Source organism: Chlamydotis macqueenii, chromosome 7, assembly GCF_036417535.1.
Source record: "Chlamydotis macqueenii isolate bChlMac1 chromosome 7, bChlMac1.mat, whole genome shotgun sequence".
Taxonomy (NCBI): domain Eukaryota; kingdom Metazoa; phylum Chordata; class Aves; order Otidiformes; family Otididae; genus Chlamydotis; species Chlamydotis macqueenii.
In genome coordinates, this window is record NC_141562.1 from 267,926 (window position 1) to 288,851 (window position 20,926).

Here is a 20,926-nt window from a genome sequence, read left to right on the forward strand (position 1 = left end):
AGGGTTACCAGAGAGCATGGGTGAATCTGAAAGTTATGGTGGTCTCTGGTCACTGTCATAAGCATTAAAACTACCTTAGTCACCAAGTAACTTGTTCTCTCTTGCTGCGGTCTCTTTTCTCAAGAAAAGTCAAGCAGAAGGGAGAGGCAGACACGTTATTTTAGTCTTTCCCACTGCGGTGAGGAAAAGCTCTCGATGGGAAAATGACAGAGTGATTGCCCTTAGGATCTGGGTGAGAAGTGCAAGTGAAATAATTGAGTAAATATACTAAGATGATGCCATCATTTCCTTCCCCTAATGTTGCCATGGTCACACTCAAAACAAAGCTGGCTCAGCAGCTGAGCCATCACCACCAACAAGCCGCTACACCTTTTGATGAAATGTGCATTTGTCATCACTGACCTCAGTTTAAATTAATTTATAAGGACAAAGATAAAGGTAATGAAATAATAATAATGAGGCTGTAGCTCTTTGATAGGCAAAGGTCAGCTTAGACAATTCAGTCAATCTTGAGATTCAGGACTTTGGGGAATGCATGGGAGGTTGTGGAATGCCTTTTTATTTTCCAAAGGCACATAAAGTATCTTGAACTTGCATTCCAAGTAAGGGAAAATACTTCCATAGGACAATGCAGCATTTCACCAAGTAACAGCTTCCAAAAGGATTCCAGAAGTAAAAAAAAAAAAAGTCTATTTCAAATGAGGTAAAAAAATGTGTAAGCCGTGATCTTAAAAATATGTAGCTAGTCATATAGTTCTTGAGACCAACTGAAAATTAATTTCTCTCACAAGATCTTTTGCAAAGATGTAGTTATTTAACTGCACCAATAAAATGGAAGAGGAAAAGAAGGTGGACAAGTATTGTGAGAAATTTCAATTAAGATATTGAAAGTAGAAGAGGCAACATCAAACTACCTAATTTTAAGAAAGGTGGAAAATTATTTGAATAATTGCAGTCCAATTTCTACCTCACAGGTTTTAAAGCTTTTTTTTTCTTTTTAAGACTGAAGTAAGTCTGCTCACATGTATGATTATAATTCTGCATTCAAAGGGCTGTGTGAAAAACCACTGAGAAACATCTTCAGAGGACTCTGGATCAGGACTTAAACGAACCACTTGGACTCAGTATGTCCTGTTTTCTTTAGTAAGTGAATTAATAAGCATTCTGTGCAAGACTGTTGCCAAGGAAAGCAAATATATTGTTTTTACTGGCGAGTGAGTTAAAAAAAAACCTGAACAGCTCAGACAGCACTGCCTTCGAAGACTGGGCTTTACTCACAACTTTTACCAATCCTGTTGGAAATAATGAGATCAGCATCTTTGTGGTAAAATTCACAGCAGTTTGCCATGCTAGCATATATATGCACAGCATCTTCTGCACTCTGCTGCTGCCTATTTGCAGCAGGTCTGGCTGAAATAGCTGGTGATGCTGCAAAGACAGAGCCCCAGAGTGACTTGGCCGATGCTTGCCATGGCTCTGGCAGGACTCAGCGTGCTCCACTGACATCATGCTCCAAGCAGACAAACCTTACCCCAAACCTCACTTGCTGCAGTCAGCTACTGAAAAAGGAAATGAGCGTGTATTTAAAAAAAAAAAAAAAAAAAAAAAAAGAAAAAAAAAGAAACACCCCCTTAAAACTTGATAGGACATTTTTCCTTGGAACACTGGACTAGGATGTTCAGGCACTGTTAAGCAGGAAGGGGAAATGGGAGCTTTTGGTTTGGAGACATGAGACATCTTCCCTCACACTGTGAAATTCCTCTGCTTGAATATGCAGCAGGCAAAGCCTTTTAGAGGAAAGCCCCACGCTCTGAAAAACAGCAAACACCACTCATGTAAGCCACTGCAAATGACTTAATTGGCTTCACTTTAAGGAAGGAAAGAAGAAAGGCAAGACTTCTGTGAGAGCCTGAATGTTCCTTTTACACCAGGAAAAAAACCTCATCTAGTATCAGCCATCATAAGGGGTCAAAGCCTAATTTTCAGGCAATAGTTAGTTCCTAGTGCAAGACTAAGACAAGGATCACTGCTCAGAGATAAGGTTTGTAACAGGAATCTCTCCACAGCCAGTTTCTCACCAAATTCTCCTGCTGAACTCAGTTACAGGTTGCCATCAACAAATTCAGTTGTGCCACACTTACAAACTGGCAGCATCAGGGTATCTGCATAATGGCCAGAGCTAGAACCAGGATTTGGAGTAAGGTTAGGGTTTCGGAGGGGATGTGTTCCACTGCCAGAATTATTGCTGAATCCTGCACAATCTGAACTTTGTGATGCCCTTTACTTGGATTTTAGAAAGCAGCACAACTTGGGTATCAAAGACTATAGTTAAGGTCAGTCCCTCTCACCTACGCTTCTTACAGAGCTGCAGGAGGCTCCCTGAAACAGGCCAGGGCTGACTTAATCCAGACAGTGCACCCGGAGGGCAGCTGATTAAAGGAGAGCCACTGATTAGGGTTAAAACTGCCAGAGCAAATCAGTTTAAGAGGTGGCACCAGCTAATTGAAATAGCCTGTGTTTAGTACTTGGCCAGCAGTGGGTATCTATCCAGTCACCCAGGCCAGACTGAGGGAGAAAGCGTGGTGGTGGTACAGCTAGAGACGTGGGGGCTGCAGCTGCAGGTTTCTTGCTGCAGTTAACTAAGCTTAGTGAGCCATGTCAAACTCCTGCCTGGCATTTTTAGTGCCCTATGTTTAATTCTGGGGCATTTATTTAAGTTCTGGTTAATGGCTGGGCTAAGGACTTGGACTCCAGGATCATGTCTCCTGCTGAATTAAACAGCCCTTTGCAGCAAAGCCTCAGAGCAGACTCTGCCCCACGCCTTTGGCAAGAGCCAGCCCTCAAGTCTCAAGGTTTGCCGCAGCACATCTGCAGAGCCTGGGCAGCAAAAGACACAGACCAGACGTCAGCTCAGTGTCACAAACAGGTGTCACCACATGGCACCAGCCCAACCTAATTCCAAATGGCTCAGTCTCAGGCTGTGCCTTGGCTGAGTTATGAAATACCTGGAGGCTGCCGCACCATGCTCTCGAGCCAAGCATCACACAGCAGCCTGGCGTGAGAGGGAGCACGGACAGATCCCAGGCCAAGGTCTGGGCAGGGTGTTGCTGCACATGTGCTACTTGAGGTTCATGTCCTTTCCAACCCAAACAGACACATTAGCACTTCATTAATTGCAGAGTCAGACTGGTTTTACCTCTACTTATTTTGCTAGAAAGACGCACATGGGATGTGTGCTAGGGCCAGAAACTATGTCACTACCCCGGCGAAAATCTGGAGAAATGCCATTGATTTTAGTACAGTTATTGTAGGTTTGTACAGTATAATCCTCTAAACCTAGCTCAGGCAATGCCCTCGTACAGGTCACTGTTATTACTACATTTACTTGACAGAGCCAGCAGATTGATGAAGCAAGGCTGCCAAAAGGTTACAAAACCAACCTCCTAGATAGAGGCTGCATGATCTGCCCCACAGATAAAAATATAAAAGGTTGGTGTGTTTCTCTTCCACTTTCTTCATAGCTAGACTGCTAGTAAGAACACAAAACAAAACAACACCCAACAGAAAAAAAACACTAAGAATAAATAATTTTCCTCCCCTCTCAAGATCTTTCTTATCTATGAAAATCAACAGGCTTAGCAACGGTAGCAATGATCTATTGAGCCACGTCTCTACAGTCAGTGCCTTCTATGCCCTGTGGTAGGTGTGAGCATGCAGATGTCAGAAGACAATGCCTCTGATCCAAGCAGCTTACCCTCAGCAAGGTATCCAATTAGCTCTCCACAGCAGCAGGCTTCTGACCACAAGGGAGGGAGTCTGTCTCTGAAGGCTTCCAAGGGCCACGTCATTTCTAGGAGGTATGGGGCACGTGCTATCCCCAGTGCGACCAACGGAGCGACAGACGCTCAGCTCCTTGGAGGATCAGGCCAGAAACCACTCCGAAGTTGGACAGGAGTAAGTGGGAACAAGAGCATGCAGATACTCCATTACTTACTTACCTGCGGCTGAGAGGCCAGATTCATCTTATAAGGATGCGTCTTTCCCTCCTCATTTACAAGCGGGGACCAGACTTTTGACTCTGTCCTGAAACATACAGATTTTTAATAGTTAATCTACTTTCATCACTGAGCATCATTACTGTTATTAAAAGACTTGAAATTCATCAGCTGAAAACACTTCCCCAGTCTTCTGTATATAGCACTATCCATATCAGGAGGAACCTAGACAGCATCATTTTGGATAACTTAGTTATCTTGTATGAGGTCCTTGGAGAAAGACAGGATCTCAGCAGTGACTGTCCTGGCTTACCCTTTGGAACTCCACTGGTAACACAAGAAGCATGGGCTCCAGCCCAGACAGTAGAATGGGGGGTCACTCAAACAGCAGAAGCTGGAGATACCCCTTAGCTACAGATCCTTTAATTAAGTGGGACAATTCAGATTACTGTGTTCCAGCTTTGGGTAGCCAGGAAGAGGAACGATTCTTGCCTGTATAGATGATACAGAGAACATTTTGTTCTTGAAGTTGTGCTGCCTTGGATAAGCTAGAAAATATTTTTTTGGTTTGGGTCTCCGGAATTTTCTTATTTATACAGCGGTATCCATGCTGAACAAACAGAGGCTTTTGGGAATTATGAAAAAAATGGGTCCAAGTCTGCAATGGGACTAAGAACTGAAATGACATAATGTGTCCAAGAGAAAGTCTGCATAACCTTTGCTGGTCTGTGGTTTGACCCAATTACTCACAGCAGCATGAAACACCAGTCAAGATCTGTGACCAAAACCAACCGCTTTTACCAGTATCATTCTGGAGTTTTGCTATGTCCCAAAAAACAACAGATAAACAAATGGTGAGGAAGGAGCAGAGTGCTCAGATTTGCTCGAGATACTTTGTGGGAAACATGCTACCTACATTTCTCAGAAGCACAGACAGTAGTTAGCATCTCAGATGGACTAAACAATGCCACTTTTCCCAAACTTTTTAATAGTAGGGAACGAGTGGCTGCAGTATTACTGAATGAAAAAAATTGTTCAATGCTAAACATTGCATAATGCAGCAACCAGATGGCTGATAAACTCTTAGGATGAGTTTTGAAAACCATGTCCTGTTTTGACATGAGCCCTTTGGAGAATCTGCAACTGCAGATAGATGTACTTCCCAGATATTTGTGGGTCCAGGGCCAGCTACAATTTAAGTACTTAGTTAGCAAAACTGGAACGCTTCCACTGAGAACTAACTGGATAACTGGAAAGATACTTTAAACAGAAAAGGCTTATAAAACTGACAAGCATGGAGAAACAGGGCGTAGAGCTACCCACGATAAATTCAATCTGGTCCACACCATTCCTCTGTAAGCCCTCCAATGTCAGGACATTTTTTTTTTTTAAACAGTCCAAACTTGAATGTGATGCACACGTATATCCCAGACATTTGCTGCATAAATAGTACTTTAAGACTTACACCCAGAGGGTAGCTCAGTGGGAGGCAGCATTCTCACTCATGGAAGAGGAGGAATTTTATTGACCTGCTATTGCATCTATTGCACTCTGGACTTTACACAGAAGAAACCTGAATGAAGTCTGCTGTGTTATATCTCCTTTCACAGGAAAGTACAAAGACACAGGTCACACCAGATATCATCCTTTACAAGCATTCAGGTACAGCAAACCTTTGACTCCAGGCTATTGCACCCCGCAGGCTCAGCTGCAGTGCTGATACCCAACAACCTACCTCACCCAAATCCTGGCATATGGCAAACTGGGGCACACGTTCATATTTGTTAGTCTGTGTAACAGCTGCGTGGGATCAGATCTATGTCAATCTGATCATTATCTTGTCTCAACAGTTGCTGTTACTGGATACATACCACACCCCAGGTGAGTATAAAATAGCCATTCCCGCTTTGCTTCTGGCAACCTGTGCTTTAAGGTGCCTGAGGAACCAGTGATTTTACTCAGATTCTTGCTATCAAGTCTGACAAAGTCACAGCCATCTCTATGATGGCCATATTTTGCACTTGAAGACTGTGTTTGCAGAGGGGAGCAGCCTGTTGACCATTGCAAAGCCTTACTCCTTGAAAGTGTTTGGAGATCACGTGTGATCAAGTTTCATCTGTTCTGGAACAACAGGGGACATAGCAAAGCATATTGAAATCAAATATCCTGACAGTCAGGCCATAAGCCAGTGGACACTGGCTGGAGATGAAAGAGCAGTTCAGAGAGCATTGAACACTTCAGCTGATTTCTAGCACAAGGTATCCCTGTGCCAGTTCTCACTGGCAGGAATCTAAGTACTTTTGATGTAGCATTTTCTTTTGCAGCAGTTTAATATTAGTCATATTTCAGAAGCACCAAAAGGCCTTATTCAGGCTGAAAATTTAAGCTTAGAGCAGGCAAATATACAAATACAGAACACACACACCCCCCCCCCCCCCCGAACCCCAGGCACTTGCTTTTGTCCTACTGCCCCTCACTCAATGCATCTGAGGTGCCACAGCATCTCGGTCTCCGGTGCAGGGGAGGCAGCTGTGGCCAACTACTGCAGCCAATGGCGCTTTTGGACCAGATTTTTCTCCCTTATTTATTTGCAAGGCAAAAAGAATAAGTTTGTTTTCCAGCCTGCTGCCATTCTGATCTATCACTGGATATAAATGGAAGCAGCAAGATCACTCCAGGCTTTACTTTCAATCCAGTTTAAAAGTTATCCAAACAGAAAGGTTAAATAGCCTGCATGGTTGTCCCTCTAAGGCTGGGAGGATAAAGCTTCCCTTTGTCTTCACAACAGCTGCAGCAGAGCCCTTCAGCCACTCTCAACAGCCCATTTATGGCCCCAGCAAAGCTCCAAAGAGGAGACAGCTTTGCTCTCCCTGGCTTTGCCTAGCGGGGCTTTCAAGGCACACGTCCCCATCGCACCACACCACCTGTGGAGCCCAGGGTCTGCAGGTCACTGGTGGGACTGCTATAGCCCCCGCTCTCAGCAAGGGTTTCCTGGCTCTGCTCCTGGTGCCACTGCATTTTTACTGAAGTGTTGCAGGAGAAAGAAAAATAGCACCTCAAAGTTCACCTTATGTCCCACTACTGGCCCAGGACTTACTTTCTGAAAGGCTGGGAAGTGCAGGCACAAGGTACAGACGACAGAGTGGATTTGTTAGACTCATTGTGTTTGTATCTTATCTATGTGTTCACCTTATTCATATGAACCAGGGAACAGGTGTGAGAGCAGAAAAACACCCCATAGGATCTCACAAACTCCTGCTTAAATTGATAAATAGTTATTTTAGAATATAATTTCTAATGCATATTCTTCTAAATGAGACTCTAGCAGAGAGCAACATTCAAACAGTGCAGAAAGAGAAGACAAAGCCATGACACTCAAACAAGTCTGGGAACAAGTGCCAGGCACATTAATTGCAGGCACGTGGATATACAAACTTTGTCACCTTTGCAGTTTACATTTCCATGCTGTTTCCTTACTACAGGAGAGAGAGCAAACAAGACAGGGCCAGGGAATGAGCCATGCATTTGTTGTTCCATCCAGGCAGGAACCAAGACTCAAGATTAGAAAAATTTCTCTAGTGCTAGTTTGGATGGGGAGGAACTGGTAGGAAGGGGAGGAAGGAAACTGCATGCAAGTCAAGGCAGGAATCTGGAGAGGTATTTACAAAATACATTTTCCAAGAAGCTTGGCTTGAACATGGTATAATATAAACATGACAAGAGCCTAGATTTTGCTATCAATGCTTCGCATGCAGAGCTGGGCCATAGCTTCGAGGGAGAATTCCCAGAGCCGGAAAATGAGGGTCTAATTCTGTGCTCTAGGAGCTGCGTAAATAAATTGTGTAAAGGCGAGAGTCACAACTCCATTCCCATTTCAATCACTGGGATGGAATCAACTAAGATACCAAAGTAGCAACTAAACCCATAAGGACTGAAAAGTTCCTTGCGCAACACAAAGTTTGCTAGCTGAAAAAAGATCTGAAGAATTCCTCTTTCAGATCTTCCCAGATTTTTAGACATTTTAGGCACTTTACAATCTTCAGAGACTAACTACAAGAGCTTTCAGGCTATTAGGAAGCTACCTTTTAACCAGCCTTTTAGCTACAACAGCTGTAAAGTACTACGCGAGCAATCACTTTTAGCAACCACCCGTTGATGGACATACTCAGTTTGGCAAACGAAACTGTACTTGGGCTGCACGCAGCCTATTGCCAATTCAAACAGCCATGCCAGCGACCACTCCCTGGAGACAGGAGGCCCCAGATTCATTTCTCCACACACAGCTCCTTGCATTTCAGGTGTGTCTTCACGCAGCCATAAAATACAAAAGCAACAGAAGTTTACCACAAGCAGCTTCATTTCAAAGTTACGGAGGATAAAACGCACCTGACTGCTCAGACTCACACTGTTCTTCCACCAGCCAGATACAGAGTTAACTATTTTGCCTCTCCAAAGAGCCTGTAAAAACACAACCAATGCCAAACCTAGCTTGCCAAAATGACTTTGACCGTGCCAATCATTAGTAAAAGCTGCTGGCATGCTCCCAGGAGTGCTGGGAGCACCACACCAGCCGCGGAGAGGCTGTGAGCCGCCGCGGAGGGCCAGGCAATGCGCGTGCCCTTATATAGATGCACACAGAGCATCAGGCTTTTCCCAGGGCCAAAAGAATTATTAGCAAGATGACAGAGCTGGAAAACTCTTCTTGGCAGGGAAGCAAAAAGCAAACCTAAATGAGTCAATGGATTCCACCAACTTCCTAGAACACAAATTCGAGCCCATTGTGGCTTTGTGCAACTACTCCCAATGGCTGAGACCTGCGAACATGCGAAGCAAGCAGGCGTGCGACAGAACCTACTGAATAAAATGCAAATGACATGGCATACATGCTCTCTTCTTCATAAGCATTTACACATGATCGTTTCTGACAATGCATTTAACATGTGCTGGTAGCAGATCTCAATTCCCTGATCCCAGCACTTTTCAAAGAACAAATACATAGCTTCATTCCTTGGCATCACTTTTAGCAAAGTAACAGACTGTTTTGCAAACAAAAAAGTGCATTAATATATTATATGCTGGTAGTGGAGCTGCAGAAAAGCAGCTTGAAATTTGAAGAAGAGGACAGTAGGAGCAGTACAAGAGATTTGCAATCCCTTTTCAGAAATATTCTTCTCTTATTACTACCCCCAATCTGCCTCCAGACATAAAGGGAAGGGCAGACTCACTGTAGGAATATGTCCTTTTTGTTGAAAAAAACATATAAATACACATTTTACCTTTGAGTTGCTTGGAGCTGCATATAAGCAGAGTTCTACCACCCAGTTGGTAACTAAAGCCACAGGCAAAGAGCCATTTGTTGAGAAATAAATTTTCACCTGTATTCCAATGAACTTTGTCTGCTTTTGTACATCTGCAGCTACAGAGCTGCGTGTCAAATTCATCACGAGCATTACCACTGCTGATGCCTGGATCTTTTGGCTGTCAGGTGAATTTTGTGACAGAAGAATTTGTTCCTCCTGAGCCTTCCCTCCTTTGAGTGCTCTTTGCCAGAGCAAGCATCTTTCCCAAAATACACTAAGTTTCCAAAGGAAGTTGACAGCTTTCTCCAGTCTGCTGGACACATCTTGCTGCTTATCTCCATTAAAGGAAAATCAGATGTGTGCTTGGAAGGGGTGCAGCCTGGCAAGAGATTTTGGTCTACCCTAAAAATATGAGTGCAATGATGTACATACCCTAACTGAAATAAATAAATAAATAAATGGGGTGGAAGCGGAGGGGGGAGACAAACAAACAAACAAAGAGAAGCTTTTCTCAAAGACTCAAGATCCAAGATTTCTTTTTTCCTATTAATGGGAAAAGCTCAAAATTGCCTGTGAAATATCTCAGTTTAGCAACCAGGCGGTTTTGAGTTGACCGAAGCACACAGTCTGCTGCATGTCAGTCTTTTCTGTGTGTACCATACAAAAGTGGTGCTGGGCATGATTTTACAGCACTTAAGACAGAGTCTTTACTTTGGTTTCTTGGGAACTACATTTCTAAAAGCACTCTCTAGCCTGAAACAAAAAGTAAAAGAATGAAGAAACACAGGCTCAGAAAAGAGCGTGGAGCTGCTAGACACGCTAAGTTCAGCAGGAATTCGATGCATGCGCCAACATTGTTGAACACCCACTTTTGAGGCAGAAAACAGACCTTTCCAACTCCGCTCACACATCAAAAAGCAAACACCTGCCACTGCCGCTTAGAAAAGTATATTCAGAGAAAGCAATTTGTGGTTAGGTTTTAAATCCTAGGTAACTAACAGATCTGCACCTTTGGGTGAAAAAGCAGCCCATGTTTTCTTCAGCTAGTCATTCGATCCATTTTTAACGGTGACATGTGTTGGACTAAATTTCCTGCCTACAATCTGATCTGAAATATTTTTGGACTGTTACCATCATTAAGGAAAATACCGAAACAGGAAACATTGGAATGCTGTTGATATTCACAATCAAGTACACAGTGCAAACAGCACTTCCTTTACCAGAAGTGTTTAAGTCCTTTCAATCCTCTACATTTGCACTTCCCTTAAATAATCATTAGTACAGCCAAACATGAGGACATTTTAACTGCTCAGCTGCCATTAGTTGAGCAGAGAGGAGGGTTGCACAGATGCAGAACACACATGTATAAAGTTTGGTTTGGTCCAGGGAAGAGCACCAGGAGAAGCATAGTGCTGTACTTCCCTAAAACACGCTTCCATCCTCCAGCTATGCGTGGCTTAAGGGCTTTCTGCAGCAGAGATACTGCCATGGTATATAATATCCTTTATAGATTTGTCTTCTGTTAATTCACCCAGTCTCCTTCTTGAACCCACATGCACTTTCAGCATTCACAGTTCAGTCAAAAAATGAAGTCCTCACAGTCACAACAGTGTTAACCCTTTGGTGGAACTGAAACACCTGATGTGAGCTTTGACCCATGTCTAAAATCCCTCCTGGTACAATCCTGCTGCCAACTCGAATGCAGGTGGGAGAGCATTTTCCACAAAAAAAATCATTTAAATGAGTAATCATTTAAAATTCATCAGATATGAAATTTAAAAAATAACTAAGGATTTATGCTTTCACAAGACATCTCTGTGATGGTGAGCAGAAAAAAAAAAAAAGACTGGAAGACTTCCCGCTTCAGAAAGCCTGCTGTGGCCAGGCACATCCTCAGCATCAGTTGTGTGAGATGCTCCAGCCTGTGGACATGCTGCCCTGTCAGACCAGTGGTTCCTGCCAGCACAGCTACTTGGTACAACAGATCCAGCTAACGAGCTACGACTGCAGAGCAGTGCCCAAGAGTTGGTGATGTTGAAGTGCAAGTGATATTCTTGCCTTTTTATACTCAGTCAACTACTTACAGAGCCACTTCAGAGAAAGAACTTCTAGCTCTGACCTGACAGTATTGTCAGCCTTCCTGACTAACTGACTGACTATGAGGTCAAGCCTTGCTAACAGAGTTTGGCCCACCAAAGTTCAGGAAGTCTAGGCAGCACTCATTTTCCCAAATGCCTTCCACTCTCTCCACCTCAGTAGCAATGCTCTTCCCTTCTTCATGGAGCAGGGTTGACCACCGACCCACAGTCTGCCTTCCTCTACCCTAAGTTGAACAGGAAGATGAAGCATGGGCTCCAACTATACAAAACGCCTTCTATGTCACCCCTCAAGGCTTTGTCTCAAGGTCTACCATCTTAAGGTCTTGGCCTTAGGAGGGCTCCAGCCTCAGCAACAAAGACTATGCTGCATTTCTGACCACTGAGTCCAGCTGCATTTGAGACAACAGAGTTACGGGGGCTTCAGAGGAGACAGCTGAGTGCTAGGCATAAAATATTCTCAAAATATAACCAGTAAAGACCACATGATGCACACGACTGTCTTTTGGCATTAAAAGAAAGCCTTCTCCTCTGAGAAAGCACTCTGCAGTTACCATATTCCCTGATACAAACACATCTCTAGCAGCTATCAAATCTCCAAACAAGTCAGCAATTCTTCCCTAAGCAGAACTTTACTCCCACAGGAGGAGGATCAAAGACTTAAAGTCCCCTAGAATAATCTAAAATGGATATTACCCAGAGCAATGGGTAGTAATATCAAACCCTAAGGTGGATAAGTAGTTAGATGACTGCTTTTCACTGGCAGTCTTGACACTCTTGGCCATTTTGTCAGCAGCACTCATTGATCAGTACAGCAGCAGAAGCATCCAACATCCGCTCGTGCTACCTCCTTGAAAAGGGGTCTTGGAAAAGAGTTGGGCTGTGCTAACCAAAAGCCCCTGCATGGTTTTGCACAGCTGCACATCCAGCTAGAAATCTCTCCCTGGGCAGCTTCCATACCCAAGACCAATGAAAAATGCATAGGGTAGCTATAAAGTTAATGACTTTGTAATTAATATTAGCAAACACATTTTACAGACTCAATGATCTGTAAGAGTGAGCTTGCCCGCAGGCTGAAAGAGCCCTTGCCTCCCCTCCTCTCCCTGCCAGAGCCACACGGCACCGGTTTGCTCAGTCAAGCAGCCGGATACTTCAGAGAGGAAAAGGAGCAATGCTTTGCAGGAGGATTAAAGGCTGACAAATAAGAGGCCAATATGAGAAACCTCTGGGGCTAACACGCTGCTGCAATGCTCACCACCCATTCACACTGCCTGCACTGTGCTCTGTTCTTCCCCTCTGTGAATTCCCTCAATGAGATGTCAGGCTTTTTTTTGGCCAAGAACCATCACTTCTTCCTGAACTGGGAAATGCCTGTTGAACTCCTAGTGTTATCCAGGCTACAGTAACAGATTTCTGTTTATCACAGAAAAGCCCTGAACAACTGAATGACTGTGTCATTTAAGGCATGCTTTTGCACTCCTTCTGAAAGTACTTCCCCTGCATCTGCCATGAAGCTGATGTACGATCGCTCTGGGCGAGGACAGCTGCAGGAAAAACTCACTCCAGACCAACTAGAAATGCCACTACATGCCTACCATCTGACTTCAAGAAGGGCTGGAACCCATGGCTGCAACTGAAACTAAGAGGAAAGTTAAACCCCCAGGCTCCAGTACTTCAAGCAACGCGTCAATGCAAAGCAGACCCCTGCCTTCCAGGCTCCATTTCTTCTGTATAAAGATGGCCCAAGGACATAGCACACACAGGGAAAGGACTGAAGCTGTCCATCGCACTGCAGCTCGAGAGGGTGGGGAGGCTGAAGCCAGCCCGTGCTCTATGCTGATGACAGAGCCTACGGCTCAGCTGTAGCCTTCCTTTACTTTTTCAGGACTCACAAGAGACTGATGCCGGACAGGCACTTTGCTGCACCGTGGGGCATCACTGTCAGTGCTGTTTGATCAAGAAGCTCCAAAATGTACAACCTTTCTGAGCCTGTGTATGGCAAAATGAGGCAATTAATTGCCTGGACAGCACAGAACCCTGTATTTTAACTGCTAAGTTAGTACAACAGGAAGGAAGGTCATCTCTGGTCATACCTCCTCTGCAATGAGTGAAGTTTTCATGAGACTTGTCTTTGATTTCTTGCTGTCAGGAGCCACAGAAGAGGCTGACAGCCTTTGCCACAAATTATCAGCCACTTTCTCACTGGGCAAGTTGTTTTTATTAGGTTAAAGTGCAGCAAATGCAAGTAGGATTAAAGGCTGAAATGTAGTTCCCTCTTGCAATCTGGTGTCTGGCCAGACAAAGCACTAAGAGGTCATACTAAACAAACCAGAGAGGTCTGCTGTCAAACCAAAACATAGCTACTGCCCACCCCGCATCCCTCCCTCTCCCCATCCCCAGTCTCGCTCAGCAACGTACCTGCTGACCGTCAGAGTTAGTTCATCTGCGCAACCCTTGATTTTGTTCTGCGCCTCAAGATGTGTCATGTTATCTGTGTTGACTCCATCAATGGCTATGATCTGGTCTCCTATACACAAGTTGGCTATTGCAGCTTTGCTACCTGGAGTCACCTAAGAGAAAACAAAAAGAATGAGTGGACTTTCCAGGGAGCAGCTTTCCATAGCAACATTTGAAAAACAGCTGGAGCACTCAGGACTTCTCTTGCCAGCACCTGGAAGCAAGGAGGTGAAAACTAATGAAAATAAATTCTCAGCAGAAAGCTATCTAGATCTGGGCTTCTTTCTCAGTATTGAAGTTAAGGGCAGAGTTCTGTTTTGGCAGCCACAGACAGAAACTTGGGGGAGACAACAGGTAAATAACAGAAGTTGTATTTTCACTCAAAAAAATTGGCTTCATGCTAGAGAGCAAGAACACGCAGAAAGCAACTGTTCCTTGCTGGATGGATAAGTGCTCTCCAAAAGAGAAGGTGCTGCGGTCAGCCAAGAAGCCTGAGCCTCTAAAAACAAGAGGTGACAGAAAAGAGTATCAGAATCATAGCAATACAGTCAACGCTAATCAAACACCTTTGTCTGCATCACGATCTCATTTGCTTCCTTCCTTGGAAGAAAGGTTTGGGCTCAAGATTTTTGATTGCTGCTTTAATCTGTTTTAGCCCAAGGAACAGCTGGCAGCAGACTCCCACTGACTTCAGTGAGATCAATGCCGAAGCAGTGCTTGATCTAACAAGCAGACTGGGAGGGAGAAAGGCATCAGAAACTTCATCCTTAACTCACAACCTGAACACACTTCCTGAAAACATGGAAGCATCATCCCCAGCCTGCCAGCTTGACCACAGCTCACCTCGATACATTCTGCCATATACGTCTCCCTTCCCTTTCCTTGTGTGGTGCTTTGCTTCCCAGATACACCATTGCACTGCTAAAGAGGTGCTGTGCTCTGCCTGAGAAATGACTGGTGGGAAAGAGCTCAGGGTAATCTCACTGAGATCCCAGACAGAAGACACTATGCAGCAATGCCACCAGTATGATAACCCTTGTGAAAAAAAAAAGAAGGTCCTAGCTAAAACTTGGCATTTTTAAGCTAATCAACTAAACAGCCCATTCATTCTTTCCCTGCTTCTGCTGAAGAGGTGTCCTCTTAACAACAGAAACCTCTTGGGCCAGAATGATTGCCTGGGCGGAGGGTGAAGAACGTCACATTTGCTCGTGGCTTTGTAAACACTACAGATTTTGTGCAGTTTTAAATGACTTCGTGGAAGGAGCATAATGATTACTGCGGACTTTCATCAATTATTTAATAGGCAGAGGAAATGAGAAGGGTGGATTGCTCCCAGACAGGAGTACAGATTAAAACATGCCTTGCAGCTGGGACACACCTCATCTGTGAGTCTGTTGCAACTGGTATTCATTCTATGCATTCATGCCAGGTTTCAGCATGCTGGAAAGCAGCTGAGCAAACACACCAGAGCTGTCAGACATAAATAAACATTGTTCACAAGATTATAGAGAGCCCTCCTAATGTGGGATTAGATGGCAAATCATTCCCCCTAGGCAAACACTCACCTCCAAGAGGTGTCACACATTAGCTGCAATTACTGCCTTCTCTGGGCCAAAACCAAGGCTGTTCAGCACATCCCCTTCAAAAAATATCCCACAAAATAGTGGGATATTTTGCCTAACCAGAAGGAAGGTCACAAGATGCTTCTCTTTTTTTCACCTCTCTACTAGGACAGTATTTAATGGAAAACGGAAAGACACAGATGTGTATCATAGATGGCCAAGGTACTCAACATTAACCCAAAGACCTTCAGATGAGTCAACCAAATAGTGCCTGTCTACCTGCTCACCACTTTGATGCTGTAAGTGGACCACAAACCAACAGAGAAACTGCTAACGAAAAGACCAGACAAGCCACTAGATGGATATAGAAAATCTGCTTTAAATGTGAAGATCATCACGTCTCAAGCTGCAGTGTGCAGCTAATTGGTGGCCTACAAAGATTACCAAGTGCAGCCTGCTGCCACTCCCCTGGATCCACTACCTTGAGAGTACCTTCCTGTAAACCTTGTGACAGGGACAGCTAACAGCCATGAAGAAACCTTGAGCACTGGGAGTGGCCCAGAGTCCCAGCGGATTTGGGAGCTGCTGCTTCAAGAACCACAAGATGGATCCCTGAAGACATCATTACATCAGAGGGAGCCCACAGGAGACACGTCATGGGTCCTCTCCTGGTTGCTGGGCCTTAACCAAGTCACTTGGATTCTCATTGTGCTTATTTCCTCTGCTACCAAAGGAGGGAGAGGGGCATGTTCCTCACCCCTGTGAGAAGCGCTGAGCTCAGCACACTATTCCCATGATTCATTTTCGATCAGACAAGATCATCAAGGGGTCAAGAATAACGGTGGATTAGCGCTGATGCTGGAACACTGCTGGAGGCTCAGCCGTACAGCTTTGCATTTAAAGACTGATAATCTACACAGCATCTGGCAGGCTGCTAGAAGTGACCCCAAACCACAGGGAGCAGCTGAGCCAGAGCAGCCAGGGACACTGAAATACTGAAGCATCCTGAAGAAAACCCAAGAACCACGGGACGAAACAGCAGCATTCGCAGGAACGTCTCGGCACTTTGCCAGCACTTGCAGTGTCATGTTCCCCTTCTGTGTCCACTTCAGAGGAATTTGAAATTTGAGTGCTCTTCTCCATCAGATAACAGCCACTGGTAGCACAAGAGTGGTACCCTACAAACATCTCCCTCCCCTAAGGGGAAACCAGGAAACCAGGAGGATACACAGCAATGAAAAGAAATTAATTTGCCAAAAGGAAATACGTTTTAAAATTCAGTTTCTTCAGTTCTGGAAACACCTTGCCCTGAAATGCAACCTTCCACAAACTGCTCCCTTGCAACACCCAGCTCTGATTCCTGCCAGAACTGCTAATAGCAAACATGTCTGCACAAGAGCATGGTACTATGGGGAACCCATCCCCCATCCTTTTAGGATGATTAATAGCTACTAATAACATTCCCTTCCCCCCTCGCCGTAAGGTCTGGGCTTATCTCAGTGCCGTCAACGCTGTTTTTAGAGATTTGCTCACCTACCAGTTAAGTCAGGAAAGCAAAACACGTTTCTGTTAAGTGAGGTGCAGAGAGCTGCCACTGGGAAGACCTTTTCCTGCATTTATTTTTGTCACATCCCTCTCTGGTCCATGGGGAGCACTCAGAGCCCTGACAGATACCAGCCAGCTTACACAACCCAACCAAAACAGCTCCAAAAATGAACAAAAGCTTTCAGGCTCACAGGCACCCAGTCAATGCTGCACCATCTGTAACTGCCTTGCTCCTGCTCTCCTCTCCAGCCACTTAAAGCTTTGCACCAGCCTCTCTCCCTTCCCTCCCCTCTTGACCGAACATGCAGACATCGAGGGGACAGCAGGCAGCAGCTGGCAGCCACCCTGCACAGGTGGGTGACCCGATAATGACAGGATACAGATGCACTTCTGCACAGGAGGGTGAGGAACAAAATCTGCAAATATAACTTTACACACATTATGTCATGTGCGAAGGCATAGCCTCCTGCCTCCTTCAAAAGGAGCTCCCCAGCTGGCTTGGGCTCCCCACACTGGGGTCAAGCAGCCGCTGGCAGAGGGGTCATGGGCAGCATCACAGGCCCCCAGAAGCCCCCCAGCTCCAGGGACACTATTATTGAGTGAACAAAGCTCTGCACACCACGTAACATCATGCCCGAGGGTTTCCTTTGGACAGTAGCCATGCCTTATGCTGTGGGGATGGCTCACAGGCAACTGCGTAACCGTTTGCCATTAGGTCATTTCACTGCTGAGCAGACAATGCTGAGACAGACTGAGCAGCGCTGCTTCACACTGTATCCAAAATTGGTCCCAGAGCCCACCAGCGTGTGCCTATGGTGATGCTCTGTTTGGCTGGCAACTCTGTGTAAAAAATCTGGGCTACTACAGAAATAATCTAGACACTTACAACCAGACACATCAGACTAGGTCCCCAATACCAGCTCAGACACATTTGCCAGCATATGGAAGAAAAAAAATAATCCCCATAATCCGTGGGCTGGACTGCATAATCTTTACTCACGCAAAGCTCAGTGTAGTAGTTAATGGTTTTGACCAGTTACAGGCTTGGACTCCTCTTTTTAAAGGGGTCCCACAGACTCAGAGTTGCTATGGATTGAAGAAAAACCTACATTATTTTCTTATATTACAAAGTGAAGCTTTGTGGACATATATGTGTGTGCACACACATATATAAAGCTCTGCAACCATGAAAAGGGCAGAAAAAAATTATCATCTGCCTCCCTCTCCCCCACATAAACACACCTGGGGCTCCACCTTGCCAATGCCACTGGGATTTTCCTAACTTCAGATTTCTGCCTCCCAGGTGGTTTGCATGCTATCATCCCCTTGCACTGGCAGCAAGGCACCAAACGAAAGATTTGGCTGTGACTTACTGAGTCTTCAGCTAGTCTTTGGGCAAGAGCATTTACACTAGAAAATAAAACACTTCCATTTAGCAGACGGAATGAGATGTATTTGGCTGCTTACCCAGCTCCCAGGCAGTCTTTGCAGAACTTGTCTGTCCCAGAGCCAGCCAAACACAACCACACTTTGCACTTGATGCAACTGCCTCCATACACGCTACCTACCAAGCTGCGCGATCCCTGGGCAGGGGTACACGGTGCCTTTTTACCCTCCGCAGGTGAGGATCTGAGAGGCAGCAGTGGGTATATGAAGGGAAGGAAGCTGCTGCCCAGAGCAAAAGAGAGGGAGGAAGGGTGGGAAGCATTTCTATGAAGAGCAACATAACACAGCTCCATGAAGAGTCAAGATAGATGGGTGGGTCTAAATTTAATTCAGTTCTTCCTGGCCTTCTCCCTCCATCCATTCAGGCACACCCCTTGCTCACTCCATCAGCCCTCCACCATTTCTCACAGACTCCGCAGCCACTGGCACCACCCATGGCTCCGCACCTAGACACACATCGCAAGGGGTGATGAAGAGATAAGAAACAAGAAAATTAACATCAGCCAAGAAAAAGATCTGGATAAACAGCATCTACCTGAGCTTGAGAGGAAAACTCAGCTGCACCTTTGCTGGATGAAACAGACATGCAGGAACATACTTCTAAGGCCACCAGTAACAACGAGACATCTCTGACATCCAGTCTAATCCTCCCCACCCACCCACGCTGCTGTTTTACCATAAGTAATGTCCTCAGCACTGGAATATTATGTTGAGCAGCCACAGTTTCTCCCAGGAAAAGCATGCAGCTGGGTCAGCAGAGATCAGGGGCTATGAGAAACCTCAGGCAAGCACGTTCCCCACCCCTTCTCTTTAGGGGAGGGGGAACAACAGGCCAGTTCCTTACAACTGGCTCTGGGAGAATTTCCTCCCAAGCTGCTCCTGCTTTCTGCACTGTTACTGTCTGACTCTCCCACAGCCCAAAGCTCACAGGCGCAGGTCACACCATCACCAGGAGAGTGGAAGGGGGGACACGCTTCTGGCCGGGGAAACCCCTGAGCATCAGCCCACCCCAGCGGGGTCAGGGCACCCACTGCACCAGCCCCTCTGGCAGCCCAGCTCACCCCCAGCCTCCAGCCTGCCTTTGGCTCCTGCCTAGCTCTGACAGCCAGGTGAGGATTATTAACACGGAAAAGGGAAGGGGCTGACCTCAGGAAGGCAGAGTAAAAAGGCATAGGCAAGACGATTTGCTCAGATGCACAATCGGCGCTCAAGGAGTCACTCGGCCCACCCCAGCTTATTTCACAACATGCCCCACATCAAAAAAAAAAAAAAAAAAAAAGTATAAAGACTTCTTACAAGACCTCAGAAACATTACATAAAGAAAGATGCTCATCAGCTGAGCCTTCCTGATGGTTTATTTCATCCTCTAAATAAAACATGTCCAGTAATCAGCAACCATCTAAGATACCGTGTCACTGTCCAGAAAAACATCAATTGTTTATGCAGTTAAGGCCTTTCGTAATTTCCCTGTTTATACCGAAAAAAAAAAAAAAATCAATTTACTGCAGTTATTTTGCTGTTGCATCCTTCAAACCTAAAGTATTTTGCAAAAAAATTTTTGAGGGTTAAAGGCACCAGGAAGCTTGCAACCACAGGTAACTACATCTGGTAACAAGCAGATCAGGGATCAAAAAGGACTCTCTCTCTCTCTCCCAGGAAGCCCAGCATTTCCCTTTGTCAATTTAAGTCCTGAGGCTTAAAGCTCTCACATAAGACTAGGGCTGGCACATCCCCTCCTGATGCTGAGAGGTCTCTCGGTTCTTTGGAGAACTCATCAAGAACAAGGCGGGCCAGACGTAGATGACCAGATGATGCTGGACTCAAAGAAGAGGGACAGAGAAAAGGGTACTCCAAAGTTTGGTGACATCAAGCTGCTGCATAACCCGTGGCAAACTGGTCTGAAAAGGTGAACTGCAGAAAGTACAACTGGCTTCTAGGAGAGGCAAGGGTATCACGTCTGGACATAACTCTGGCAGAAGGTGTTTGATTAGCATCCTAATTCTCTTAAATGTTTTCTGAAGATAAAACTGCCCCCCAGAGTCAGGAAACAAAGCTGGAAAATATCAAACCTATCCTGTGCCCCAAACTGCTCTGTATTTAGCTCAAGAAAATTCCACTTGCTACAGTTAAGGACGGTTTCTTCTCATCCAAACCCCAGCAGTCAGGGAGATCAGCAAAGTCCTTTCCTCTCCTCAGCAGCCATTTGTATCTTTGAAGCACAGGCTCATCCAGCCCCAGCAGCTCCCCAAGAAGCTGACAGGGTTCACGCTGACTTCCAACTCTGCAGGGCAATTCCTAGGAATGTGAACCTCCCCTCTCCATACCCCACACACTCAGACATGACTCCCTCCAGCACAAAATGCACAAGGCATCATGTAATCCTCTAAACACCAACCTGAAGGGCCAGAAGCTCTTGGCAGGTGACCCTAATGACCAGTGTCCCACCGGTGCTGACCGGCTGTCCAGTTACAGAGCAGCTCCACCACACGCTCCGGGCGGCACAGCACGCCTGGTGCTCCCGCAGC

At 45.5% G+C, this 20,926-nt stretch overlaps 1 protein-coding gene across 3 annotated transcripts in view; it reads right to left on the minus strand.

The window, feature by feature from the left end:
- The window catches only part of PDLIM1 (PDZ and LIM domain 1), a 44,796-nt gene that overhangs the window by 19,187 nt on the left and 4,683 nt on the right, over nt 1–20,926 (minus strand). For all 3 annotated transcript variants that reach the window (XM_086752435.1, XM_086752433.1, XM_086752434.1), the window contains exons 2-3: nt 13,810–13,961; nt 3,999–4,083 (exon numbers count right to left, since the gene is read on the minus strand). In XM_086752435.1, coding sequence (XP_086608561.1) covers nt 3,999–4,083; nt 13,810–13,961 — 237 coding nt within the window. The remainder of the gene's footprint in view (nt 1–3,998; nt 4,084–13,809; nt 13,962–20,926) is intronic.